General features: G+C 36.4%; 1 protein-coding gene across 3 annotated transcripts in view; it reads right to left on the bottom strand.

Moving 5' to 3' along the window:
- znf574 (zinc finger protein 574) overlaps nt 1-21,863 on the bottom strand; it is a 27,851-nt gene extending 5,988 nt beyond the window's left edge. The window contains exons 1-5 of one of the 3 annotated variants that reach the window (XM_016233412.1): nt 21,779-21,863; nt 18,678-18,844; nt 13,990-15,388; nt 12,312-12,753; nt 5,411-5,505 (exon numbers count right to left, since the gene is read on the bottom strand). In XM_016233412.1, coding sequence (XP_016088898.1) covers nt 5,411-5,505; nt 12,312-12,753; nt 13,990-15,388; nt 18,678-18,839 — 2,098 coding nt within the window. In that variant the 5' untranslated portion in view covers nt 18,840-18,844; nt 21,779-21,863. The remainder of the gene's footprint in view (nt 1-5,410; nt 5,506-12,311; nt 12,754-13,989; nt 15,389-18,677; nt 18,845-21,778) is intronic. The other 2 variants (XM_016233411.1, XM_016233413.1) reach the window with 2 other exon arrangements.
- Nucleotides 21,864-24,213: the final 2,350 nt, after the last annotated feature.

Here is a 24,213-nt window from a genome sequence, read left to right as displayed (position 1 = left end):
AGGTCAGCTGGGTCACCTTCAGCATGCAGTAAGTTAGTAAAATAAAGAGGGCGGCATCGCGGAAAGTTATCAGGAAATCCCCATCCGCGTTTAAATCGGATGCATGGACTTACTTCGGATTTGTAAACAAGGAGGGGATGCAAGTAGGGATGCAACGAAAATATAGGCTACATATAATAATAATTATAATAATAATAATAATAATAATATATATGGCGCACCGCGTCGCACCCCACCCGGCAGTGTTCAGCGCGCATGTTTCACTCTCCTCGTCACTGCGTGGTTTGACGCTCCGCTCAGTATTCTGATCTATGAATGTGCGAATGAAAATCAGTTGCAGTGAAGCCGGTCAGTGAGGGAGGGTTGAACGTAATTGATTTCGATGTTATGAATGGTACCCTTAAGTTGAGGTGGCTCCAAGCCTTCCTTAGAAATACACATTCAGTTTGGTTTAGCTTTTCTTCTAAAATTTTTGATTCTCTTGGGGGCATTGATTTCCTTTTAAGGTGTGATTTTGAGCCATCAAAATTAAAGTGTAAATTATCATCTTTTCATAGTCAGGTATTATTATATTGGAAATACACAACTTTTCACCACATAGTTGTTCTTTGTGGAATAATAAGTGTATCCTTATTAAGAGGAAATCTGTGTTTTTTCAGGACTGGATGGACAAAGGTGTCTGGTCCATTGTACACATTATGGATGGGGATGGAAATTTTCTTGGTTATGATGATTTTTGTGACAAATACAATATTATTTGTACTAAGGAATTATATGTTTCTTTGTTGAAAGCTGTTCCTGCTGGTTTGGTTCAGCTGATTAAAGGTGCTTTGTGTTATTCACCTGTGATACCAAGATTAGGTAATCTAATCATCTCTGGTATTAATTTTACAGAGCAGAGCTGTAATAATAAGGTTTTAAGAACATTAGTAAATACACAGACTTTCCCTTCTAAAGTAAAGAAGAGACCCTTTGTCTGATTTTCCTGAAGATAAAGTGGTTCAAATTAGAACAAGAGTTCTCTCTTTTCCACTTCTACCAAAGGTAAAAGTAGTTCAGTTTAAAATTATTAACGATATTTATCCCTGTAATGAGTTCCTCAGACACAGGTTTAATTTGGATTGTAATGAATGCACCTTTTGTGAAGCAGAAATCAAGTCATTGGAACATTTGTGTTATTTATGCAAATTCAGGTGCTTTTATGCCCCCCCCCCCCCACTTTATTACTTTTCCAGAAAGATTTAATGGTCTTCTTCAAATCTTTAAAGCTCATGTGTCATAAAAAAGACCTTAAACTATGTAATCTTTTGAAGGTAATTTTTGATGATTAAGCCCCTTGCATTGTAGGTTTTTTTAAGATATAATCAAAATATTTATTATTGATCATAACCAGTTATAGTTAGTCATAAATATTTCCCTTTTTAGAAAAATAAAAACCCTACACTATACATTATTTGGATAATTAGTAAATCTGTAATCTTATATCTGATTCTGTTACATAGAAGTGAATAAAAATAATATATTGATATTTAATATTAAGGTAACACTTTTGAATAAGGTTCCATTAGTTAATGTTAGTTAATGTATTAACTATCATCAATGAACAATACATTTATTACAGTATTTATTAATCTTTCTTAAAGTTAGTTAATGAGAATACAGTTATTCACTGTTAGTTCATGTTAATTCAGAGTGCATTAACTGTTAACAACTGTTGATTTTAATAATGCATTAGTAAATGTTGAAATTAACATGAACTAAGATTAGTAAATGCTGAAGAACTATTGTTCATTCTTAGTTCATTAACTAAAGTAGTTAACTAATGAACCTTATTGTAAAGTGTTACCAATATTAACATAAATTCTGTCCAGTTTTATTGTGTTACTTTCAGTAAAAGTGTGGTTATTTTATTGGCTTGTGTTTTTTTAATTCAGTATCATTAAAATGGAGTTAAATTTAAAAAGAAGTCTTACAAAATTACTTTATATTATTTAATAAAATATTAAATAATCATTACAAAGCATTTTCGGTTTCAGTTTTTGGCCAAGTGCATCCAGAATTTTCAGTTTCCGTTTCGGCCCAGAATTTTCATTTCGGTGCATCCCTAGATGTAAGACTACATGTTTTATTTCATTTAATGTTATTTACTTTCAAATGCCCCAATTGCTGAAGGGTCTGCACAACTTTTTAGTACAATTTCAAGTTGCACTGTTCAAAATACCTGTAGTAGCACAGCAGTGTTTTCATTTAATTAAGGTGGACTAGATTAGACTGTAATACAAATAGTTGAGTTTGCCAGGTGCATACACCATTTATGACAGGTTTTCATGAAAGTGTTGGTCAGTTTGTCTGCTTGACAATCCCATTTTGCACTGCAACAATAAAACTGAAGTGAGATAAACAAACTGAGAAATGTTTCTTTTTAGTTAAAACAGATGTTGTCAAAGTTTTCCTTTGGAGACATAATTTGAAGTTGGAAAAAGGTAATAAATTGCAATATATCGCAGAATATAGCAATATATTTTAAATCGCAATAATATTGTATCGTGACACAAGTATCGTGACAATATCGTATCGTGAGGCCTCTGGTGATTCCCACCCCTATTATTTATGATGTAAATTATAGGCTTTGTACTTCAGTCGTGTTCCAACGGTGACACAGAGGCGGGCGCGCTGATGTTTGGTTCACTGTATTTTATTTTGATAAAGTACCAATTGCGCTGTCAAGTTAGCAATGCTGGAACTGATGTGTTTTGTGTGTGTGCGTGTGCGCCGGCGCGATCACTTCAACTGTTTCCTCATACCAGCAGAATCAACTTTAAACACTTATTGTCTTATTAATAATGCATCACTGTATAAAGGTCTGCTTTTATTTGTGTACACTCACAATGAAAACAAAACTTTGTGCTTTTGTAAAATAAAGAAAACAAATAGGATGTCACCATTTGTGTTTCCTTTCTGTGAACAAATTAAGCCTGTCACAAAAATGAACTGAAACTCAGCGTATATAGGCTACGTTACGTGTTGAACTGTTTTTTCTCTTGTTCATCTGTAAACTAAATCAAATATATTTCAAGAATTTATTCCTTGTATGTATATATGTACTATGGATGGGAAGATTCCCCGATTCGCTTGGTGCATCGGCATAAAAAGTTAACGATGCGATGCATCGGTTTACATTTACATTTAGTCATTTAGCAGACGCTTTTATCCAAAGCGACTTACAATTGGGGGATACATAGAGCAATTCTTCTTAAAGAGGCAAACAGACACAAGAAGTGGTTGTAATACCAAGTTCTTAGACATTGTTCAAATAAGTACAAGCTAGAAAGAGAAGGAATAAATAAAGAGAGAGTTTTTTTTTTATTTTATTTTTTAAAGTGTGCATCGGCTACAAGTTGGCATTTATATCGCGATGCATCATTTCTAACATAATTGCATCGGTAAAAACTGATTTATTAATATATAATTACTAGTGGATGCGCTATACTTTTATTGTTTAGAAAGTTCAATTCAATTCAAGTTTATTTGTACAGCGCTTTTCACGATACAAACCATTGCAAAGCAACTTTACAGCAAATTAAGTTTCTACAATATTTAGTGGTAGCTTATCAGTGGTGACTGTCAGTCAATGTACATATGGCAGAAATGTACGGAAAAATCAATTAAAGACGTAATCAAACAGACGATGATCACTATTAACAGCAATTATTATATGATGCAATCAAACTTATAGCAAAATGTGGTAGTTCTGCATATTGTTTCAGGGTTGGTATCATCTGAGGTCCTATGAAAGTGACCAATATTTTATATGTAGATTGATTTCTCCCCTCTAAACTGTTTATCAAGCGCGCTCTCTCATCACCGCTGCTGCGTGAATATGACCTGTCAATATGGGGTGCTGTGTGTACATTAATGAGGAAAAAAAATTAACTTAAATGATTTTAGCAAATGGCTGCAATATAACAAAGAGTGAAGAATTGAAGGGGGTCTGAATACTTTCCGTTGCTTTGCATCAAAATGGCCTCACATGCAAGGAAATTTCTACAAAGAATATTGCACCTGAAAGAGCCATTTACCGGATCATCAAGAACTTCAAGGAAAGAGGTTCAACTGCAGTGAAGAGGTCTTCAGGATGTCCCAGAATGTGCAGCAAGGCCAGGACGTCTCCTCCTGAGGAGGAAGCTACGGAATCGTGTCACCAGCAGTGCAGAGCTTGCTCAGGAATGGCAGCAGGTTGGAGTGAGAGCATCTGCACGCACAGTGAGGCCAAGACTTTTGGACAACGACCTGGTGTCAAGAAGGGCAGCACAGAAGCCACTTCTCTCCAAGAAAGACGTCAAGGACAGACTGAAATTCTGCAGGAAGTACAAGGATTGGATGGCAGAAGACTCATGCAAAGTTATTTTCTCTGATGAAGCTCCCTTCCGACTGTTTGGGACATCTGGAAAATCGATTGTTCGGAGAAGAAAAGGTGAACGCTCCCATGAGTCCTGTGTTGTGCAAACAGTGAAGCATCCTGAGACCATCCATGTGTGGGGTTGCTTTTCAACCAAGGGAGTGGGCGCTCTCATAATTCTGCCCAAAAACACTGCCATGAATGAAGAATGGTATAAAAAACGTCCTGCAAGAGCGACTTCTTCCAACTATCCATGAGCAGTTTGGTGATGATCCGTGCGTTTTCCAGCACGATGGAGCACCATGTCACAAAGCAAGAGTGATAAAGAAGTGGCTCGAAGATCATTACATTGAAATTTTGGATCCGTGGCCAGGCAACTCCCCGGATCTCAATCCCATAGAGAACCTGTGGTCAGTCCTCAAAAGGCGAGTGGACAAGCAGAAGCCCACAAATCGTGATCAACTAATAAGGCAAGAATGGATCGCCATCATTCAGGATTTGGCCCAGAAGCTAATATCCAGCATGCCAAAGCGAATTGCAGAGGTTATGAAGAACAAGGTTCAACACTGTAAATACTGACTCGTTCTATTTTTTTGCCAATAAAAGCCTTTAAAACTTATGATATGCTTATCGTTGTTTTTCAGTATACCATAGAAACATGTGGAAAATAATCTACAAATACTGAAGCAGCAAACTTTGCAAAACACAAATGTGTATTATATACAAATATATAAAATTTTACTGTTATATCTATTTTTTATTTAATTAAAATACATGCTTCTGTCTGCCACAGTGATATAATGTCTTAGAAATATCTTTATTTGGGGGCTTTTCTAAGCAATAAATGGATATGCGCTCAATTAAATTAATGGGCATATTGTTTAATTAATTCGATTACATTTTTAATCAATTGCCAGGCCTAATCCTAATGCATGCCTGTAAGAAATAGCATGTGAATGAGAGCTCATAAGGACAAAAGGCTGAGTGTGTAATTGTTTTCTGCAGGCTGACCTTGGTGGATGAGAGAGTGGAGGTCCAGCTCTTTGCGTCGTATAAATGCCTCCCCGCACACATTGCAAGGGAAGGGATGGCTGGTGTGTAGGAGTCTAGAACAGCAAAAAAACAGAGAGAAAGTGAATAAGAAAGGCTGCACCATGCAATCCCTGGAGCCAATCCAGCAACAATCGTTGTGTGAAAATTCACATTTGAATTCACCCACATATCATAAGGCACACAGTCATGTACTCGCATAGAGGCATAATTAACATCACCGGTAAATAATGCAGCTTCAACTTTGAGCTAAAGAAAAGTCATTAAACTGAGGCGTGCGGGAGAGTGGCAGACTCTATAATGTCTTAAAGCCCACTCGCATGGGATTAAAATCAACAGGGTCTTTTGATCAGGTTACTAATTATTCCTGACATCAATAATTACTGCCTATATTTACTTTCCGGTCCTGTGGCAATGTGTCATCTTTAACCAGTGCCCTCAGTAAAATGACTGGAGGAAGAAACTTTTTTAAATTATTATTGACATTTTAATTAAGAACGCGATTTCAGTAAATTACTGACATATGCTTATTAGTTGTAAACAACCGAACAGTTTATCTGCATTCTGATCTTATTAGCTGTATCACTGCTCTGGAAAAATCAAGAAAGTTCAATGGTACCGAGATAATAACTCTGTACAATTGCATCATTATTGTGTTTTACTCCTGTGCCACCGAGCATTATGAGAAATCCAGTAATGAAGGCCCTTGTGAATAGAGTTTCAAATAATTAGATAAGCATTATAATCTCACAATGTATTATAAAGAGGCATTCTGCAAATCTGGTTATTGAACTACTTTAGAATTCAGCTCGTTTCAGAGCAAGTAACACCACATTCAATTGTAGTCAATATGCGGATGACACCAAACACAGAGGAAATAACTGCAATCACGTAAAGGGAAGCAGTCATATCTCACACTACCATCATTAAGGTACTTAGCAGGAAGAAGCATTCACCCTGTCCCTAAGTGTTTAACTATGCCAAGCATTTCAATCTGAAAATCCATCATGTTTTGATTTTTTTCTGTACTGGAAACATTCACTCTTCTCTACACATTCCTACACATATTTCCTTTGTGGAAAAACAAAGGGAAAAATGTATGTACAATTATACATTTTATTGAACAAGACGTTGAGTCAATGTGTAAATATGTAATTTATGAAACCTTTAAAATATAATTTAAGCAATTCTGTATGTGTCTTGTTTACTTTCATCAAACTGCATGAGGTTATACACCATTTGTGACCCTGGACCACAAAACCAGTCATAAGTTGCACGGGTATATTTGTAGCAATAGCCAACAATTCATTGTATGGGTCAAAATTATTGATTTTTCTTTTCTTTTTAAAAATCATTAGGAAATTAAGTAAAGATCATGTTCCATGAAGATATTGGAAATTCCCTACCGTAAATATATCAAAACTTATTTTTTGATGAGTAATATGCATTGCTAAGGACTTTAATTTTTTATTTTTATTTAAAATTTTATTTAATCAATTTAATATTTAATTTTCTCAATATTTTGAATTTTTTGCACCCTCAGATTCCAGATTTTCAAATAGTTGTATCTCGGCCAAATGTTGTCCTATTCTAACAAACCATAATCAATGGAAAGCTTATTTATTCAAATACAATTAAAAAGATTGACCCTTATGACTGGTTTTGTGGTCCAGAGTCACATTTAAGAGTCTGGGGTCAGCAAGATTTGTAAGTGTTTCTCAAAGAAGTCTCTTATGCTCACAAAGGCTGCATTTTTTGATAAATTCTGTAAAAATAGTAATCTAAATGTATTATTACAAATTAAAATAAAAATTTCTTGCTTATTTTTATATATAAAATCTAATTTATTCCTGTGACGCAAAGCTGAATTTTCAGCAGCCATTACTCCAGTCTTCATTATCACATGATCCTTCAGAAATCATTCTAATATGCTGATTTGGTGCTCAAGTAACATTTCTTCTTATTGTAAATGTTGCAAAAACTGTTGTGCTGCTTAATATTTATGTGGAAGCTGTAACGCATGTTTTCAAGATTCTTTGGTGCATAGAAAGTTCAAAAGAACAGCATTTATTTGAAATAGAAATATTTTTGTGACAGTATAATTTTACGGTCACCTTTGATCAGTTAAATGCATCCCAGATGAAAAAACGTATACTTTTTTTTTTAATCTTGAGAAAAGCAAAGCCACATGACAGCAAGATGCCTAACGTCAATGGTGACTGTTTAGTGCTCCTGTATTTATTTCTTCAAGATTTACATTGACTGGATGCCAAAATAAGGTATTGCGAAATACATCGCATGGGAAATCAAATGAGAAATGTCAGAGGCACTTGTTTAATTGATCACTTCTTTTAGAGACTAATCAGACATCTTCATGTTTTACAGTTTGACAAGGCAAGTGTTTCCAGTACAGAAAAACCTGTAGGGACGTTGACCATAACATGGAAGGGCACAAATAGAGCTTGTTAACCAACAGAAATATTCAATGATTAGTCCAGTGTCATCTCAAGTTCCCGCTCAAATGAGGCCCTTTGCTCAGGCTTTTTTGGTACAATTTTTTGGTACATCTGACTCAAACCCATCACACAAAAAATACACGTAATGCTTTCTATGTTTACAGCTGTATACATAATTTTCACTCACTCTTTTGGTACGATACACACAAAACTCATCTGTTCTCTAACGCACCTCGTAGTTCAGCACCGCAGCGAGATGTCATGATAGACAGGAGAAGAGGCAGTTTTCCGTCCTCTATTCCCACAATGACAGCTACTTGGAGTTGTTGTTTGAGAAAGTCTGGCATCATGCTGACGCTCACATCATTACTACAACAACCCATGTTGATGCACCGGATACTGACTACACTGTCTGAACAAACGGATCAGATTTCATCACTTGCTAAATGACAGTGTGGACAGTCGCTCCTAAAGATCAGATTTGAAAACCGAATCGGATTTGTGCGCAGCGTGAGATTATTTAAATTCTCGTCGCTGGCTACTTATACCTTTCCATTTCTATTTAGTCAGATTAAAAATATCAATCATCTCTGGGAACAAGCTAAAAAGGAGGATGAACCTATGTGACTTTCTTACTTCTATGGAACACAAAATAAGAGATATACAGTGGTGGCCAAAATCATTAGAAGTAAATTAGAACTTTTCTTCTAAAACATTTTGCCATTAATTGTAATAATTCAGTGAGATTTTTTTTTGCACAAGGAGTCTGACAACAGCCAGTGCTCCACACAGAGATCTGATCTGATCATCATCATCCATCATCATCCAGTCTGTCTGGAATGACATGAAGAAACAGAACAGAAACGGACTAAATCCAGAAGAACTGTGGCAAAGTCTCCAAGATACTTCAAGAAACCTACCTGCAAAGCCACAGTACTGTTAAAAGTTTAGGCACTTGTGTAAAAATGCTGTAAAATGAAGATGCTGTCAAAAATAATGTCATAAATAGGTTTTCTTTATCAATTAACTTCTATTAACTAAATTAAATCAACATTTGGTGTGACCATCCTTTGTATTTAAAGCAGCTTTTGTCCTAGGTGCACTTGCACATAGTTTTTCAGGTAGCTTTGCAGGTAGGTTTCTTGAAGCACCTTGGAGACGTTGCCACAGTTCTTCTGGATTTAGTCTATCTCAGTTTGTTCTGTTTCTTCATGTCATTCCAGACAGACTGGATGATGCTGAGATCAGATCTTTGTGTGAAGCACTGGCTGTTGTCTGACTCCTTGTGCGGACAAAAATCTCACTGGATTATTACAATTAATGGCAAAATTAATGTTTGGAAATGTAAACTGTTATTTCCTACTGACACACTACAGCAAAACACAGAAATAAAACAGAAAAATGAAGAATATGTGATTTGTTCATTCGCTTTAGCTTTTATTTAATTGACAAAAGTACAAAGAAAAGATTTCCAAAGTTTTCACTGACCAACGTAAATGTATTTTGTAAATATGAACAAATTTTGTTTTTGACAGCTGCAACACACTACAAAAAAGTTGGGACAGAGGCAAAATAAATTTGAAAAGTTTATAGAATATCCACGTTAAACGGTTTTGAAACACAGAAAGCAGGTGTTCACAGAAAGTAGGTGAATTGGTAATAGGTCAAGGTGAGGCAGTTTTCCGTCCTCTATTCCCACAATGACAGCTACTTGGAGTTGTTGTTTGAGAAAGTCTGGCATCATGCTGACGCTCACATCATTACTACAACAACCCATGTTGATGCACCGGATACTGACTACACTGTCTGAACAAACGGATCAGATTTCATCACTTGCTAAATGACAGTGTGGACAGTCGCTCCTAAAGATCAGATTTGAAAACCGAATCGGATTTGTGCGCAGCGTGAGATTATTTAAATTCTCGTCGCTGGCTACTTATACCTTTCCATTTCTATTTAGTCAGATTAAAAATATCAATCATCTCTGGGAACAAGCTAAAAAGGAGGATGAACCTATGTGACTTTCTTACTTCTATGGAACACAAAATAAGAGATATACAGTGGTGGCCAAAATCATTAGAAGTAAATTAGAACTTTTCTTCTAAAACATTTTGCCATTAATTGTAATAATTCAGTGAGATTTTTTTTTGCACAAGGAGTCTGACAACAGCCAGTGCTCCACACAGAGATCTGATCTGATCATCATCATCCATCATCATCCAGTCTGTCTGGAATGACATGAAGAAACAGAACAGAAACGGACTAAATCCAGAAGAACTGTGGCAAAGTCTCCAAGATACTTCAAGAAACCTACCTGCAAAGCCACAGTACTGTTAAAAGTTTAGGCACTTGTGTAAAAATGCTGTAAAATGAAGATGCTGTCAAAAATAATGTCATAAATAGGTTTTCTTTATCAATTAACTTCTATTAACTAAATTAAATCAACATTTGGTGTGACCATCCTTTGTATTTAAAGCAGCTTTTGTCCTAGGTGCACTTGCACATAGTTTTTCAGGTAGCTTTGCAGGTAGGTTTCTTGAAGCACCTTGGAGACGTTGCCACAGTTCTTCTGGATTTAGTCTATCTCAGTTTGTTCTGTTTCTTCATGTCATTCCAGACAGACTGGATGATGCTGAGATCAGATCTCTGTGTGAAGCACTGGCTGTTGTCAGACTCCTTGTGCGAACAAAAATCTCACTGGATTATTACAATTAATGGCAAAATTAATGTTTGGAAATGTAAACTGTTATTTCCTACTGACACACTACAGCAAAACACAGAAATAAAACAGAAAAATGAAGAATATGTGATTTGTTCATTCGCTTTAGCTTTTATTTAATTGACAAAAGTACAAAGAAAAGATTTCCAAAGTTTTCACTGACCAACGTAAATGTATTTTGTAAATATGAACAAATTTTGTTTTTGACAGCTGCAACACACTACAAAAAAGTTGGGACAGAGGCAAAATAAATTTGAAAAGTTTATAGAATATCCACGTTAAACGGTTTTGAAACACAGAAAGCAGGTGTTCACAGAAAGTAGGTGAATTGGTAATAGGTCAAGGTATCATGTTTGGGTATAAAAGGAGCATCTCAGTCTTTGCAAGAAAATCTGGATCATGGCTTATCACTTTGTGACAAATTTCACGAGAGAAGTGTCAAACAAATCAAAAATCACATTTTGCAATGCAAAATTGCAAAGAATTTTTGTCTTTCACCAAGTACCATACATAATATTTTGAAAAGAGTCAGGAAATCCAGAGAAATCACAGTATATGTAGAGCAAGGCAGGGAACCTCAGTTGAATGTTCTTGACCTTTGAGCCCTCAGATGGCATTGCATAAGAAACCGTCATGCTGCGGTGTTAAATATAGCCACACGGGCCCAGGAGTACTTCAGAAAACCGCTATCATTTACCACAGTCTGCTGCTGCATCAAGAAATGCAACTTGAATATCTGTTACTCTAGGAGAAAGCTATACATCAATTCTATGCAGCAATGCTGCCGTATTATCTGGGCCAGAGCTCATCTCAGATAGTAAAAAAGACAGTGAAAATGTGTGCTGTACTCGGATGAGTCCACAATTCAACTTGTTCTCAGTCCTAAAGACCAAAGGGACCATCCAGACTTTCATTAGCGACAGAAGCAAAAGCAAAATGTCTGTCATGGTATGGGGGTGCAGCAGAGCAAACAGCATGGGTGACTGGCATGTGTGCGAAGGTACTATTGACATGGAGGCATATATTGGGATTGTACAGAGACATATACTGCCATCAAGATGATGTCTTTCATGGGAAGTCCATGGTTATTAGATCAAGACAATGCCAGCTCTCATTCTGCAGGTGCTACAACAGCATGGTTTCGTAGAGACAGAGTGAATGTGTTAGACTGGCCTAACTGCAGTCCAGATCTGACTCCTACTGAAAATGTATGACCAGTCATGAAAAGGAGAATCAGACAATGACAATCACAGACTGCTGAGCTTCTGAAGTCTTGTATCAAGCGAGACTGGACAAAAATTTTGCTTGCAGAACTTTAACAATTAGTATCCTCAATTCCTAAACAATGAAACATTGTAAGGACTGTTGATGTGACACAGTGTTAAACATGCCTCTGTTTCAACTGTTTTTGGAGTGCGTTGCAGCCATAATATTTACAAAATACATTTACATTTGTCAGTGAAAACTTTGGAAAACTTTTCTTTGTACTTTTATCAATTAAATAAAATTTAAAGAGAATTAACAAATTACAGATTCTTGATTTTATAGCATTTGACAAAATGTCCCAACTTATCTGGAATTGGGGTTGTGTGTGTGTGTGTATATATATATATACACATATATATATATTTTTTTAGTTTCTGAAAGTAATTATGAATTTAGATTATTGGATGAAACACACACAGACCTGTGACTCTTCAGCTGGGACTCAAACTTGAAGCTGGCTGGGCACTCTGGGCAGATGTGTAGACGCCCATCGCTTGATTGTCCCCTGCCTTTTCCTCTGCCTCTGATCTTGCGTTCCTGGCTTTCACCCCCCTGGTGAATCAGCATGTGGCGTTTGAGTGACGTCGGCTGGAAGAAGCGCTTGTCGCAGAGGGGACAGTTGAATATGCGGGATCCTCCGTGGGTCAGGTTGTGACGTAGCAGGTTGGACGGAGACGGGAAGCTCTTTTTGCAAATTTTGCAGTTGAAGAGTTTCTCACCTGTGTGCTGGAACACATGCTCACGCAGACGGCTGCGCCGCGTAAAGCCCTGCCCACAATGTGGGCACTCGTGGGGCAGGGCGGTGCGTGACCAGTCGCGGCTCAGCTTGGCGGGAGCCTCAATGGCGCCGTCTGCTGCTGCTGACAGAAACACTTTGTTAACAGGAAATCTAAACAAAGGAGACTGTCCATGTAATATTGGATTAATTTGATACATTTCAGGCTTAAATGTTATGAACGTTGTGAAATGCTGATTAAGTAATGAACCATATCACAATCTGTTCAGATAACAGAAACTTGTTACATTTAGCAGGTATTGTTTTCACAAATCAATAAAATGCATCTACCACTTCCATGTACACTACCGTTCAAAAGTTTGGGGTCAATAATATGTACATGTGTACATATGTTCTTGTGAATCAATAATCAGTCAGATAATACTGCAAATAATCTTTTTCTTTTTTCTTTACTTTAAACTTTTTCTACTATTAAAATACTATCTGCACAATAGAATTAAATATTTATGATTATTATCATGGTTTCTGATCTGATCCTCTGATGTCTTCATAAAGCAGAATGAAACCAAATTTGAAACAAAAACAGTCTTTTTTTCTCTAAAATATTCAGTGGATCCCTTGTGGACTCCAGATCCCAATTTGAAAAGCTCTGATTTTAAGTAATTCATCTGGCACTTTCAGTACTTAAAAATAATTAATCAGTAACTTCACAATTTTGACTTTATGGGATAGTTATAAACTTGAATAACTTTTTTTCATCTGTGGTACATAAAATGTGACAAAATAAGAAATTTTGAGAAATGTCCTATTGTTTTTTTGACCACCCTTATGAAAATTAACCATGGTTTTACTACAAATATAACCAAAAAAGCATGGTTACTATAGCTGAATCATGGTATCCACAAATTAAGCATGGTTTTGCTACACTAACCAAAGTTTAACCATGGTATTTGTAGTAAAACTGTGGTTACACAAATGGCAATCAGAACCATGGTTACTACACGTTAACTACAATAAAACCATGGTTAATTTTCATAAGGGCATACAATGAAAGTCGATAGCAACTAAAACGGTTTGGTTAACTTATCAACATTCTTTAAAATATCTTAATTTATTTTCCACAGAATAAAGAAAGTCATACAGGTTTGGAATGACATGAGGGTGAGTAAATGACAGAACTATTCTTTTATGTATTGTTCAACTTGAGTTACTTTGCAATCTTTTTTCTCAGGTCTGTTTGTGTACCAGAATCATAGAGTTACATTGTCAGTTAGTAAAATGCCCAAAAACCAAAGCAAGTATGGATTTCCTACTTAGTTAGGTCTCTTTGGAATTGTGTTGTGTTGCATGCACTCAGTCTGACCTGGTTGTCCGAGGTTCACGTTGTCTCCATGTTTCACAACAGCTGGAGCTGCAGTAGGGTACAGCCTGCCTTTCACTTCACTAGTAGGTGGATCTCCCGCAGCTGTGTTCTTATGCTCCCGGCGATGGTACAGGAACTGTGTGGTGCTCATGAACTCAGCCCCGCACTCTGTGCAGGTGTGCAAAGCCGCCTCCAAGCCATGCTCGGTTCTGCGGTGCTCTGCCAACTCCTGGTCACTGGTGAAAACAGATCCGCACTGATGGCAGAGGAAACTCAGCCCTTCTTTGCTCAAAGAGGGAGCTTCCTCGGGTTCCTTGTCTGTGCTGCTCTTTTCCATCTCCACATCTTCTTGCATCTTTTCAATGACCACCTCTTCATTCCTCTCCTCCACCATCTCCACGATCTTCTCCACCAAAATCTCTGTGCCTTCCACGGCAGGTTCCTGCTCAGTCTGGAGATCCTCGGATCCTCTCATCCCATCATTGTCCAGCTCAACCTCCACGTGTGCTACAGGGGTCTCAGTTATGGTTTGTTCCAGAGTGGTCACCTCCATTAGGCTCTGGCCTTCTCCGGCTGTGGCTAAAAGCAAGAGTCCCTCACCTGGGGCCTCCAGCATGGCTGTGGAGAGCTGAGGAATGGCAGGTTGAGCCTGTTTGGGCTTGTCCTCCACCTCTGAGCGGTGCTGCTTTCGGTGATAGAGGAAAAGAGTGGTGTTGAGGAAGCCCTCTCCGCAAACCGTGCAGCGGTGTATGGCATCCTTCAAGCCGTGCTGATTCTTACGGTGAGTCACAAGCTCTGGAACCAGGCTGAAGCTTTGCCCGCACTCCACGCAGAGCAGGCTGGAGGGGGGCTTAGCCTTTTTTTGCCCTCTGCGCCTTGTGGCGGGACTGTTTTCTTCAGCTGAGGACTCCACTGGCACCGTTTCCTGGGAGACTGAAGTCTCCGGAGGTTCTTTGGGGACACTGTTTCTCTGTACGGCCTTAGGCGCCGCTACTCTTTCAGAAACCTCTCCAACTGCCATAAATACCTGGCTAGTGCTCACCATCTTTATTTGAGCCTGCCTTCCCTCTTCTTTCACCTCCATCTGTTCGTGTGCATTCTGTGCCTGCTCAGCGTCCTGATATTCTGGCTGGGTAGGAAGTGGTTGGGCTGCTGTTGTAACACTTTCGCCACTCTGCTCTCCTCCAGGTCCAGGTCCCGGGCCCGTCTCAAGGCAACAGCCCATTTTGCGGTGCTGCTGCCACAGTGACAGAGCATCAAAAAGAACCTCACAGTCAGCGCACTGGTACAGAACACGTGGAGCATCCGCCTGAAGAGTTTTCTTCTGTTCTAGCAGAGATGACAGATCAACAGCTGTCTGAGTCTGGATCTGGGGAACTGACACATCCTGCATCGCCATCTAGTGTGATGAAAGAAAACATACACATCAAGTACTCTCATGACAAACGATGACAAGTGCAGAGCAAAATAAAAGTTTGGAATTACACTTTGGGTCAATGATATGACGCTCTTTTTTAAATATATTAGTTTTTGTTTTGTTTTTTAACTGGCACAGCCTGCATCACCACCTGGTGAGATGAAAGAAAATATACACATCAAGGAATCTGATGACAAATGATGACAATTGCAGAGCGAAATAAGTTTGTAATTGCACTTTGGGTCAATGATATGATGCTCTTTTTAAAATATATTTGTTTTTCCCCCCCAAAAGTTACATTAACAATGTTACTCTTACAAACAATGAATTTCATATTTTTTGGGGAGCATAAAGTCCAAAAAGTAAGTCCTGATATCCTAAGGAAACAAAAGGTCTCTTTAAAAGAAATAAAATAATTTTAAAAAAAAAATTTGGCATAATCCTTTTATTAGTTATTATTTCATAGAATTATTTCTTAGAAAAATATTTTAACTGCTTTACTGCAAGGTCAATATGTCTCTTAAAATATCAGATAATTTGGCTTTTTTGTAACAAGGCAAAGTTGGTTCTGATTGTAATGTCATGTCATGTGATGCAACTCCTCCAAAACTCAATATTGATGAATTAATAATTCATATTTGTAAGAAAGAAATTATATATTTAAAAACATATTTGAAAATAATAAATAAGATTTTCAATGTGCTTACATTTAAACCTTTCTTCAATTAATTTTGAAAGTTATATGAATTTAAAGAGTACATTACCTTCATGAATTTAAAACGAGATGTTTAAAAGATTTTTTACTTCTCTTTATCACTCACATTCTTGTTTGTCATTGACCCATTTTCATAAATTATACTTCAGGGAAGCCATTTGTAAAAACTCTAATCTACATTTTTCTAATTTATTTCAGTTTTTTATCATTATTTTAAATATTTCATTTTAACTACTTAAATTGTAAAGTTGTGCTGGAATGTAACATACATTTTAGAATGTCACAGTGCATAAACATCTGACCATCTGTACAAAGCAGTTCACACGATCAATGCCAATAATGTGCTTATTTGATTATTGATTTGAATTTTTAATATTTATGTAACACTTCATTGTCTGGTTTTTTTTCTATGTTTAAATTAGATTTAATTCCCAGATTTTCAGTGTGGACTGTATTTGCTTTTTTTTGTATACACTGAAAAAGAACAAACAAGTTTTAACTTCTTCCCAACACAGTGACCGAGAGGAAACACCCCTGTGCTGATAGCTCTCACAGAGTGTAAAAACCCACTCAAGGAGTTAGCTCATGTCACACTCAATTCAAGCTAACATTCACTGTTACCAAGGGCACGGCGTGGGGGTCCGTGTTATCGTCATCTGACGCAACCGGCTGCGACATCCCATTGATCTGACATGGCACAAACTGTTTGTGTTTGCCTGCTATCTTTTTTTTTAAATAGTTTAAGCACCCACTTAAGCCATCTTGATGAGAGGCTATTAAGAGTAGAGAGGATGACTCAGAGAGACAGGGAGGTTTGGCTGAGGACATCCATAAACCGGATGGACAGATGCACTTATGTTGTATCTATTTTCAGCGTGGATGTTTCAAATGAGATAAGAGCAGATGGAGATCTAAAAACAAAGTCAAAGAGATGATGACACTGTGAACGGACATAACAGGCTGCAGCCTTGTCTCGTCCACCAGCTGATATGGAGCAGCGTTATCATCGCATACTGAAAATGAGGTGAAAAATATTGATATAAAAACATGTATTAAAGGGTCATGAACTGCCTCTGTTTTTTATTTTATACTGCTCTCTGAAGTCCACTTATGATGTTATCAAGATTTTTACATCAAAAACATAATTTAGACGTAATAATTAACACTACACGCGCAAATTGGTGGGCGGGGCTAAACAGGCAGCTATGTAGAAGCAGGCATTGATCTTCTCCTGAGGAGGCGGTGCTTATCCACACTATTACATCGTCGTTTTGGCAGACTGCCTTCAATATAAGCTGTTTTTAGACTAACAAGTAAGTTTTATTCATATTATATATATATATATATATATTTATTTATATTAACTTATTTGTCAAAAGATCAAGGGAATTTTGGTTTCTCAGTTCATGACCCCTTTAAAGTAACTGATGCAAAATAAACAAAACCCAACTTAAAACAAACTTGTGACATGTCTGTCAATACTCTATCACCTGCCTCTGTTTAAAAGAAAGCTGTAAGTTCATTTGTCCCCACTTTAAAGTGTATTTTGCGCATTCATTTTCAAAATCACGTTTCACAACGTAATGACATTTTTAGTTAAACAGATTTATATGTGAGCATCGATCCTTGCAATTAAATCTCTGCATTGCTAGTATTCATACTTAAGTCTGCACTTATTCATTGCATTTAAAAGCCTGTTTAAAAAACGAAATGAATGAAAAAATTTGAAATATAGGCCTACATATAATGCCCATTAAATGAAAAAAGAACAGTAACATATCCATTTCTAAATACCTACCTAAATACTTAAATTGTATATATCCATTTCTAAATACCTAAAACCTTTAGATAATTTTATATGGAGAAATAGTTTAATAGTTCTGTGGGAGGCTTCGTCTATGACAATGCAAAAATGAAAAGGCACATTTTCTCATTTGATTCACCTTTTCTGAGTGGTGATTTGCTACTTGTTTAAAAAGCAGAAAAAAGAAAATGTCTTTTTCAGCTGTGACTAATAACTAGCTTGAAGAGAGCTACTCCAATCATTATAAAAACAGTCAAGCATTCATTCAAACTTGACTGTTTTTATAACAACTAGAGTAAAAGTGCATCAACATCAGAGCGTAAAAGACAGAATCCCAAGTGCCTCATTTCCCCCCTGTAGTGAAGAGGCAAATTAGGAGTTGCACAAAAAACCCATCCGCTTACAAAATTATCCTTTTACATTTCAGCTCACCATTCAGGATTACTGGAAGCTGCTCTTCAAATTTTCTAGTCTATTTTGGATAATTATAGTTACGAGTTTAAGGGGTATTATTAAGGGAATAAAATAGATTACATTTTCACGGGCTTTCAGGAGCTGCATGTTATTTAGAGATAATGCATAGGTACACCACAAAGAAAAATGTGCTTTTTTTTTTAATGAAAAGGAATTTGACAGATCCATCTCATGTGACTCTTAGGGAAAAGATTACTTCCTGTGAGTTTTATCAGAAAGATCAAGTTTTGAAGTAGTTTAGGGGTGAACTGTGTATGCTGGTAGATATGTGACTATACCTGTGGCAGACCGGCGGCGGCGGCTGCAGCCTCGATTGGTGTCTCATTGGGCAGGAGTTGTGGATTCTCCGCAGTGCAGGTCATCTGATGGGCAAGCACTTCCTCTAGTGTGGGAAACTCCCGATAACAGGGAAAGCACATGTACACTGAAGAGGACTCCATGGCTGCTTAAAACACACAAGAATATCTTTAAGTAAAACACTAATACAAGTTTACATTTGATTAAGGGTAAAAAGGTTTGACTCCAATAACAGCGCCCTCTTTTGATGCAACAGAATGTACAACTAAAAATAAATTGCAGAAATCCTCTACTGGCACTCCCACTGGACACTTTCAAATAAAGGCAAATTAAAAAATATCTAGCACTTAACATTCATTTAACAAAAAGAGGTCAAGGGGACTGTTAGATGCATACCTTTTTATATTATTGTATTTTTTTGTCATAGGCTTCATTTGTTTAATTTAATTTATTTATTTTACAAGGATTAGGCCTAAGGGCTTTTTGACCTATACTAAAAGCTTAAGGCCGTTTTTATTATTTTATAGGTAGTTTTATTTTTTTTTAAATAATTAATCCTTTTATTCAGCCATGAATTAAATGTATCAAAAATGACAGTAAAAAAAATAAATGTACAAAGTTACAAAAGATTTCTATTTCAGAACTTTTTTTCTGAGCTTCAAAAAATCCTTTAAAATATACATATCATGGTAATAAGAAGAAATGTTTCTTGAATATTAGAATGATTGATATGAATGAATGAATGAATGATTTCAGTTCATGTTACACTTAAGACTGGAGTAATGACTACTGAAAATGCAGCTTTGCCAACACAGGAATAAACTCTTTAAAATATATAAAAATAGAAAAGAGTTATTTTATGTAATAATATTTCACAATATTACTATTTGTATTGTATTTGTGATCAAATAAATGCAGCCTTGATGAGCATAAGAAATCTAACTGACCCTAAACCTTTACAGTAGTGTAGCTCAAAAAAAAAGAAAAAAAAAGACAACTATGTCAAAAAACAGAAAGCCTTTAATGACAAATATTTAGAACTATGAAACTGAAGCATTGATGAGTGCGGATCTTTTTGGGCTGATTCAGGCTGCATGCTACACCTCCATGAAGTGACAGACAGGAAGAGAATGGATGGAAACGCTTTAAGGAAGACAGGAGGATGATTGTGAAATAACAGATATTCCATGGCAGATGGCAAGTGAAATGTCCTTACAGCATGTTATCAGTGTTAACATGAGGGGGCTGAGTGCTACATGACGTGTAAACTGTGGCAAAACAAAGCCACACTCATTAGTTTCACTCCGCATAATTGATCAAGACGGCACAAAAGACCAAATAATTACAGCTGCGATGTCACAAAACAAGCTTAAATATGACTCAGTCAGGTTCATCCTGGCAATCACAAACATACAATTTAAATGTTAAACAGAAGCAAAGCTGAACATAGCCTAAATGTATGCAAACACAACAAAATATGGATATAAAGTTATTCCTCCTTTTACTGGAAGGCAATATTTTTTGTCAGTATATAATATGGTTCACATGGCTTATTTATTTAGTAATACTTACAGATTATTTGTCTTAAATATTCACACTTTACTTTATAAGAAGCTACTGGTTCTTCAATATCAGGTCAACAATATTAAAAAAAATGCATCGGGTAGGTCGCTAAACAGATCACACCTAAATAAAGTTTTAAATATGTTTTAATTATATGTAATGATTACTGTGTTAAATACAGCTTAACTTGTAACAGAAGTGCATTTAAACTAAAATATTGTTACTCTTATTTATATTGCATATTACATTTTGTCACCAATATTCACACATTTTTACATAAGAATTTGTCGGTTCCTCATCATTGTCATGATTGGAAGCGCTCTTTTAACTTTACCAAACGCATTCTATATGAGATACATCAGATATACATCAAATAAACACAATATTACAATGTACAATTGCACAAAAGGCTGCAAACGAACAGCGCGCATCTGAAGTGTCTCTGAAGGAAATAATGCATTATTTATCGGCTTTAAGATATCGGCCAAATTTTCTTATCAGGCCGATACCGATAACAGAAAAAATGAGCCGATATGGGCCGATACCGATATGGTGGCCGATATATCGTGCATCCCTATCAAAAATACCATTATAAATGCCATCAAACCAGAAGACTATCACAAAACAATGGCAACATGTTACTGTGTGTATAACAGGAAACAGCAGTATTCATTAAGTTGCTTTTAAATAAAATTATTTTAAAAAGTTTCATATTTAATATGGTGCTGTAATTATTCATATATATATATATAAATAAAACTTTCTACATTACTAAAAATATTAGTCGTTTTCTTTTATTATGCATATTGTGTTTTTATAGTTTCGTCCAAAAATGCTATTCATTAATGCCTTCTATGCATTATTGTCAAAACGCAGACATAACATGATTAACGGTTTCGCATATCGGTCATATGACACTTACAAACAAACGTTTCTGTCATAAAACACCTTTAGATTTTCAGTTATAATGATCATCCACTAATAACTATGTCTGCAGCAAACACCAAAATCGGTTAATAAGCTACATGTGTTTATCTATAGCACCAAAAATGTGTTATTTGGAGGATCTGGAGGGACAGCAGAATGATCACAGCGCCACTCAGAAGCTAATAAGCTAACACCAGTTAGCCAATCAACAGCCTCAACTAGCGGGCTCCGCTAGCTCTGCTAGCATTAAGGGTGCACCAACTTCCTTTTACTGAACGATGGTAAATATGCGACAAATATATTTACAGAGCCACAGTCATTGGTTTATTGATAGTTATATGTTCAAAGTGCAGCCACTATGGGTGCTTGGTCGCGCTCAAACACACAGCGCGAGCGAGAGAGAAGCGCCGAAGAAGGGCAGCACGCGCTTCTTCGGTGGTAGTTTGGCGGAATCCGCCCGTTCGCGAAGGGCGAATGTCTCCCCCAGTCGAGTCTCCGAGACGACAGCTACTGTTAAATTACAGAAACTGTAGATAACCTTGGATTAGTCGCAAAAAAACATTGCTCCGGTAGGATAAAATAAACAACTCACCGATTATGGCCTTCTCCTTTCGTAACTGTCAGAAATGTTATTCGGAACGTCTCAACAAAACGCGATCTCATTGGTCCGCAGCACTTTTCAAGTCCGCCAATAGAATTCCCCTGAAGTCAAGCGTACTTGCCCAAATACGTCATCTAGGGCTCTGCAGGTGCAACATCAGTGAGAGAGGAAAATATCCAAATCTATGACTATTTTAATTGGATATTGAAAATTATCGAAAAAAGAAAGTACGAAAGGACGTCTCTAACTCTGTATGCAACCACTGTTTTGTTTTTATACAAACCGAGTTGCATGGTTTAGGACATCATAACATTGATTACAATAGTATTATTTGCTTTATCATACAGTTCATAAACAAGATTCAACAATATAGATCTGCTTTGAATGTCATTAGAAACAACAACAACAAAAAAGACGACGTGTAATTTTACTATTGGGCTTATTTGATTCATTTGGCATTTTTGACATGAGATTAAAATCATTTAAAAATCAGTAATGAAACAAAATCTGATTAAAATTAAATGGAAATAATTTCATAATCACATTTAACCATTTTACATTTATAAGCTTCAAAGTTTATAGCCACTTACAGAGGCTTTGTTACAGAAAAGCGGCTGCTGTTGTTATGAAGTTACAGAAATGAAACGTGTTCATTAATGACAATCACATATACATAGGCCTGTATTAGATGGAAAAGGTTTAAAGGCGTACAGAATCCATTTAGCTTACATACAGCAGTTCAAAATCGAATAATTTTTTCATCACCTGTAAGTCTAAAAGCTAGGGTGCTTTGCAATTCTTTGTTCAGACAAAATAATTTCGAGTTAATGAATGATGAGACTACAGAAATGCTAAAGTTGCTTGAAGTTCAAGTCAGAAAGAAAGGTGACCGGATATCTGCGTGTCTGAAACAAACACTCCATCAGTATTCAGTGTATGATGGCTCAGTGGCTTATAGAGTAATCAAACTTATGCCAAAGGACTTGGGCTGAGGTCTCGGTCTCCTCTAATGAAAAAGTACGGTTATATACTTCTAGAGTAAATAAAGAAGTGGCCTCAAATGTTAGGCCTATGTTTTTGTTATACAGTTGTAATGACTGCACACCATATTGTTAAAAATACGAATGACTTAATAATGAAAAGCGATGGACAAAAGACAGTAGGGTTACACTTTTTTTTTTTAAGAATAATGGAACATTTTTATTTGTTGACGAAGAAAGATGAATGCAGTAAGTGAGATAAGACTGAAAATGATTATAAGGTCAAATCAACACAAACAACATTAAACATTTTTCTTCATGATTTAATTTCTTATCCCCACCCTCTAATCTGTACTAATTTACAAATGTTAATACCTAATCAGAGAGTGAATAGAGGACAACAGACTTCCAGAACCTCCTGATTGGCGTTTGTCGTCGGGGGCTTTTCAGTGCACTGTGATCAGTCTAAACACATAGTTGTGCCCAATTGAAAGTCTACTCAGAATTGAACATCTGGTGCCATTATTCTTTGAATGTCAGGCAATGTAAATGTCCTACAATCATACAAATGCAATAAAGCATTTCAAATTCTGACCCTCAGCTGTAGCAGTGAGTTAAGAGGAAAATAAAACAACTGAATTTTGAAGGATGTTCAGATTCTGAATCCACGAGGACCCCCACTGGTGATCAAAAACACTGGTCTCTCCAACCCTGTTGATCTCTAGAGAGCATTTCGATATTCCTTCCCTTTAACAAACACCTAAACATTTTTTAACCTTTAACAAATGCAGGGTATCTGCATGTTTAAGACAACAAAGTTGAAAACAATAGGAGTATTAATGCCAGTTATTAAAATAATATGGTTAAAATACAGTATTATTGTAAATTGCATTCTTGATGGAAAAAATAAATTTTTCAAACCTACTTTTTAAATTATTTTTTTAAGGTGCTTTCAGGCAACAAATATACTAATTTATTTGAGCCTTTTGAATATCTGTCCATTAAATTAAAGACCTCCAAATTGTTTTATCCATTTTTTTATGCCATTTTAAATATTTAACACTTTTTATGGCCTTTTACTGTTCAAAAATTTATCAAAAATTGCATAATCCATGGTAAATAAACAATTTAACCCACGGAGACATTTTATAACTTTATTAATGAGTTTATTATTTATACCAACAAACAAAAACATTGTTTATCTCTCCCTCTCTCTCCCTTTAACCGTTCATCTTTTCACTGATGGGCCGAGCAGCCTGTGTGTGGTAGTGTGTACCTGCCCTTTCCAGAACATTCCGTCAGACAATATTCCAGAGTTTGAGATATGAACGTTACACCAAATGACATCACACACACAAACCCCTCCCCCATCAGATTGTTAAAAACAGAATCAGACAGCAATACAATAAATAAAAGGATCAAAATTAACACTGATGAGGAGGGGGA

The sequence above is a fragment of the Sinocyclocheilus grahami genome, unplaced genomic scaffold (assembly GCF_001515645.1).
Source record: "Sinocyclocheilus grahami isolate Dianchi unplaced genomic scaffold, SAMN03320097.WGS_v1.1 scaffold429.1, whole genome shotgun sequence".
Taxonomy (NCBI): Eukaryota; Metazoa; Chordata; class Actinopteri; order Cypriniformes; family Cyprinidae; genus Sinocyclocheilus; species Sinocyclocheilus grahami.
The sequence above is the reverse complement of the archived record's forward strand: the minus strand, read 5'-3'. Positions and strand labels throughout refer to the sequence as shown.